A 5,796-nucleotide genomic window follows, 5' to 3' on the forward strand; every position below is an offset into this window, starting at 1 on the left:
TGCTTCAGTAATGTATTATTTGGTCATATGAGCTTGTGTGTGATGTGGTAAGGGAGCTATGATGATGGTATTTAATATGAAAAGTTGAAGGAGTATTTTAGCAGAAAAGATTTTCTTGAGATTGAAATTTTATATATATTTGATTTATTATAATTACATTAGCTTATCTTGTTGTTTGTTGCGTGATGGTTTGTTCATATGCTATGATAGTATGTTATATGTAAGCATAAGTAGTTGTTTCTTAGGTATATAATTTTTGTGTATTGTATAAATCCTCCTAGTTTATGAAGAATCAATTATATTGTTAAAAAATTAATTTTAAGTTTCTCATGAAGGACAGTAAATACATTTTATATTTTTATGTTTGTTTATTGTTTTTTATCAATTATATAATGCTTTGAATTAATAAGTTGATCCTACTAAATTTGAATGCTAATTATCAATTTAGTTGCATTATTTCTTAAGCTAATTACATGTTTAAGAAAATAGATATTTATATTAGTATATATAATAAGTAATTAACGTCTAGTTATCTATTTTTGTACTAATTACAAAAATTTAGAAAGATAACATGAGACCTACTTTTCCAACTCTTTTGCATATGTGAATCATTAACAATCCAATGTTTTGACATCACCTCATAGGACTCGTGTTCTTATTTGGTAAGAACACGTGCTAAAAATATTGTATGAGAATTTTTATGTCAATTATAAAAATTCTTTCGAATTATAGAGCTTAATTTCTAATAGAATTTTTTTATATTTCTTGTACTTCAAATATTTAAGAAATATTTTATCTAAGTTTATCATATGTATAATAAGACATTTTATTTATTTATTTAAAGATAATCACTCATTTTATGCAAATTTTGATTAAAAAGTTTTCAGTTTTTGTTTTTATTTTTATTTTAATTAAGTCTAATTTTTGAAAAAATATTTAATTAGGTCTTTTTCGTTAATAATATACTAATGATGTTAAAAACAACCACATGATAGTTTGTAATTTTTTTTTTCACTTATAAGCATTGTGGTTTGTCATGTGGTAATATTATTATCACATGACAATGTCAATGTTATATCTTAATGTTAAAGTCACGTGTTAGTATTAATATCAAATATCATTCTCTTATGGCAGTATTAATGTCAAATATCATTCTTTTTGCATTTAATTCAATCATTGTATATGTATTTTTTTTATTGAATTCAGTCCAATTTTGTTAAAATGGAACAATGTTGCCTAACTTTAAATTTAGATTAAATTTATTATTTGTATAAATGTTAGATATTTTTATTAAAATTAACTTTTGAACATATTAAAATTAAATAATTACATATTAATTTTCTTTATTTTATAACAATAATAATTTTAATTATTTTATATTTAAATTTTTTTAATTATATAATAAAAATTGATTTTTTAAATTATTTTCATTTTCAATTTTGATATTTTTAAGTCAAACAAATATTTATTCTATATTTTATTTTATTTTAAGTTAGAAAATACTTTATTATTCATCATATACATATTTTATATTTGTTAAATAAAGTTAAGTATTATTTAAAAAGGAGTGAGTATTTAAAACTAATATTTTATTCATCCATATTTTTTATAAGATTAAAAGTAATGTATATAAATGGACTTAATAATTGTTAGAGTTAATTTAAATGTAATTTTATAAATATTTAATAAAAAGTCAATTTTAATATAAATATTAAGATAACATTAATATAAATAATAAATTTGATCACGACTTAAGAGACATAACATTATTTCAATTTTTAAAAAATTATGAATGAATTAAATAAATAAAAAATATAGAAATTGGATTAAATACGGGATAATAACTATTGGCATTTATAAAATATGTGATAAGGACAGTATCAAATGTCACGCATATATTTCATCTATGAATAACAAAAAAAAATTACAAAAAGAAAATATATGAATTGACTGACACATGATATTGACACGATATTAACGAAAACAATTTAATTGAATGAATTTTTTTTTAAAATTGATCTTAATTAGAAAAAAAACAAAAACTTGAAAGTTTTCAACAAAAATTTACACCAAATAACTAATTAAACCATTTATTTACTGAGAATCATCAAATTTAAAATAATCATGTTTAGACTTGAATTTAAGATCACGTTGTAGTGTTTTTTACAATGTTTCATTCTTTTTTATTAGCAAAGGTTTATCTTTCTATTCTTTTATATTATTCTCAACATTGTTGCCAAAATACGTCATAAATAATTTATTTTACTTTCGGAAGAATAATTTTTCTTGAGAGGTAAACATGAGGTTTTTATGTATTTCTTTTAACAAAGTTAGCTTCCATTTGTGTATTTTTTTTTTATTTTTTCTCCGTTAAAAACATTTAATTTTCTCACCTAATTATCTTCTCTGTTCTTCTTTCTCCTAATAAATCAACAAGTAAAACAAAGAAAAATAGATTATATATAAACATTATTTTACCTTTTTCCGTATAAAATTTACTCCCCCTATTTTTTTATTCAAAAATATATATTTCTTAAAATATACAAACATATAACTCTAGTTTTCTTAAAATATCTTTAACTTTAGTTCGTGCATAACATTTTATTTTATTATTGTGATAAATACTTTTCGTTTAAGAATTTTTTAATAAATATTAAAAATTATAAACTTTAAATACAAGTATATATATATATATATATATATATATATATTCTATTAATATATCTTTATAAAATAACAAATTATCTCTTTATTATAGTATATAATAATAAAAACAAAGAAATATACACGAGTTGAGTTAATTTTAGACAAATCCATTACTCAATTTGATAAAAAAAAAAGGTTAAAATTATTCTAAATCAACTCAAGTTACTGCATTATGTTAATTCACCTCAATCTAACCCATCTTATTCTTGATCGTTTTGGATTAAACTAGGTCACAAATTTTAAAAAACTTTTTGCATTTAATTTGTAATTTCCAGACATTTCTTTATTAAACTTTTAGAATAACTTACGCAACCAATGATAATCCTAAATAATCAATTCTCACCCATCTCTTCATTCATTACTTTTGCTTTTTAGTGCGAAAAACTCTCACTGTTTCACGGCTTTCATAGCAGAGAACTCAATAATTATGTTATGTCGTAGAGCTTTTAGATAAAAGGAAGAAAAAAAAAACAAGTTTCATGAATTTACTATTTACTTAACGTGCATTTTGTTTTTGTCCTTTATTTAAAAATAAATATTTATAAATAAAAAAAGTGGTAAAATAATTTAGCTTTTTTTCAGGATATCACCTCACTCACTTCACTTGATTCATCATCCTTTTAACAGCAGGACAGAAAGGCAGAGGTTGATGTTATTGCTACTCATAAATGCCTATTTTATTTATTTTATCTTATCCCAAGAAAGTCACGGACAAACAAGATGCAATGCAACAAAAACATTCAAATTTGTAATTACCTTTCACTTATACATTTCCATATACATAATTCATATAATGCTATGAGTTTAGGAAAAGTACAACCATTACAAAACTCCACAGCTTATGTGTAGATTTTTTTCATTTCAGTTTTTGATTTAGCAGAAAAAGTACAGAAGGAGGCACATCTATATCTCAGGATATACCAATCAATCACTAAAATTCTTCCAGTATTACCCCTCTCATTCCTCCATTTTTACATGACAGAACAGGCATTGGGGTTCTCATCACTGAAGATCTGGGGAGGGTAAGCTGGTCCAGGGTATGCATAGAACTCCATTCCATACCTTGGAGGGTTGTAGTAATACTCACTTTTTTTCAGCTCCATCACTGTGTTTTCTTCTGTGCCTCCTTCTTCTGCTTTTCCTTCACCTTCTCCTTCTTTCTTCTTCTTCTCTTCTCCTTCACCATTCTCTTTCTCCTTCTTCTCACCTTCCTCTCCCTTCTTCTCCCCTTTGCTCTCTTCTTTTCCTTCTCCCTCCTTCTTCTCTGCCTCCTGCTTCACTATCACTGCATGCTTCCCTGTCCTCTTCGACACGTGCTCCACCAGCTTCTCTGCCTCGAACACCCCCTTCACGCTCACCTCTGAACTCTTCAGATCTGCTTCCACTGACTCCACCCCTGCCACCATTTCCAACACTCTTAATATTATTAATCTTACATTAAACTACCGTACACTGTTTCCTGTTAATTAAATGCAATTCAACTGTCCAGAATAACGTCTCACTTTGCTAGCTGGATTCCATAACACAGGAGAATCAAACTACAAACTACAAACTACAAAAACGATTTTTGAAGCTAGTAACTGTTACTTGTTTTAGAATTCAAATCACGGAATAAACTCCACAAATTCCTCTTCTGCTCCACTTCCAAGATGATACAAATTTAACTTAGCGCACGGAAAAATGCTACACAAACCTTTCATTTTCTCGATCCGTCTCTTGATTTCCTGCGAGCACGCCTCGCAATGCATGTGGACTTTCAGAACCACTGTGATAACCTGAGTGCGCAGAGACCAAAAAAGTAATCTTGAATGAGACCGAGTTGAAAAAGCATAAAAATGACATTCGAAAGGAAAACAATGAATTGATTAACGAACCTCTTCTTTCTTCTCCTCTGGTTTGGGCTTCTCTTCCTCTTCGGGCTTTTTCTCTTCTTCCGCTGGTGGTTTTGGGATAGGAGAGAGAAGCTCAACCTTTCTGTGGCTCTTCCTCTGTACTCTTTCTAGAACCTTCAGCGGATCCGCCTTTTCGCCTTTCACCACCACCTTGTGAGACTTGCAATCCGTTAGAATATCTTCCACCCCTGAAATTACGACAAAGTTATGGAACAATCAGACAACGTGGAAACAAAAAACAAAAGTGAGACACACAAAAAAAACAGTGGTTCTGACCTGGGAATCCTTTGAGGGAGCGACGAACCTTGCGAGCACAACCCTCGCAATGCATGAAGACTCTAAGCACGATTTCTGGCGGTGGCGGCGCAGATTCCTCCTCCTTGGATTCCTTTTCATCTTTTGACTCCTCTGGTTTTTTGTCTTGCTCGGGTTTCTTCTCCTCCTTGGGTTCCTCTGCTTTTTTCTCCTCCACTTTGGTTTCCTCTGGTTTTTTCTCTTCCTGGTAAGAAAACAACAAAGAAATGAGACAATGATAACTTGATGAGAAGAAGAAGAAGAAGAAGAGGATGAAAGAGAATGAACGGTTCCGGAGACCTCGCCCATTGGTGTAGTGGGACTCACTGCAGAGATAAGCTTCGTGCTAATGCCTTTTGCTGTGAAAATTTTCACCCTTTTTATTTGTGCTGCGTTTGGGTTTGTGCTTCTTTCTCTCTCTATATATATATATATATATATATATATATATTTATCATAAGATTGGCCTAATTGGTAGAGGCTGAGGGCATGAGATTTGAACCTACTCATTCTATCATCATCACATGACGTGGCATCTTTTAAGAGGCACGTGCAACGGGGGACTTCATGCTTCCAACACATGGTACTTGGCTGTGGTTACACTCTCACTGCACTACTATTTCACTTTCGCATTGTTTTTCCCATGATGCACTTGGGTAGTTTCGGAATTCTCTAGAATCTATTCTCTCCCGTGTGGTCCTCCCCACCACACATTCCTGTTCCTCCGTTGTATTTCAACTCAACGGAACGGACTCTTCAAAATTCACACCAAATTTACCGCAGTCTCACGTTTCCAGCTTAGAATCTCTTTTACCACCGTTTATTTTTTGACTTTTAACATATTCAATTACTAATTTAATTAATTAGCCTAACTTCATGTTTTCCACGTTACGTTTTATTGGAG

General features: G+C 29.2%; 1 protein-coding gene across 1 annotated transcript; it reads right to left on the reverse strand.

The window, feature by feature from the left end:
* Positions 1-3,427: 3,427 nt before the first annotated feature.
* On the reverse strand, positions 3,428-5,300 carry LOC108332684 (heavy metal-associated isoprenylated plant protein 7). The gene is made up of 5 exons (XM_017567998.2): positions 5,193-5,300; positions 4,875-5,097; positions 4,581-4,786; positions 4,400-4,481; positions 3,428-4,102 (listed from the first exon to the last, which is right to left on the reverse strand). Exons 1-5 carry the CDS (start codon positions 5,199-5,201, stop codon positions 3,678-3,680), a joined length of 945 nt encoding a protein of 314 aa, XP_017423487.1. The 5' UTR covers positions 5,202-5,300; the 3' UTR covers positions 3,428-3,677.
* Between the last annotated feature and the right edge of the window lie 496 nt (positions 5,301-5,796).

This window comes from Vigna angularis, chromosome 1 (genome assembly GCF_016808095.1).
Source record: "Vigna angularis cultivar LongXiaoDou No.4 chromosome 1, ASM1680809v1, whole genome shotgun sequence".
Lineage (NCBI taxonomy): Eukaryota > Viridiplantae > Streptophyta > Magnoliopsida > Fabales > Fabaceae > Vigna > Vigna angularis.

Bases quoted from the DNA above. Each gene is read 5' to 3' on its own strand.
- LOC108332684 (XM_017567998.2), bottom strand. The intron at 4,787-4,874 runs GTCAGAACCACT...TCGTAATTTCAG, and splicing joins CTCCCTCAAAGGATTCCCAG to GGGTGGAAGATATTCTAACG. The intron at 4,482-4,580 runs GTTCGTTAATCA...CTGCGCACTCAG, and splicing joins CAGAGGAGAAGAAAGAAGAG to GTTATCACAGTGGTTCTGAA.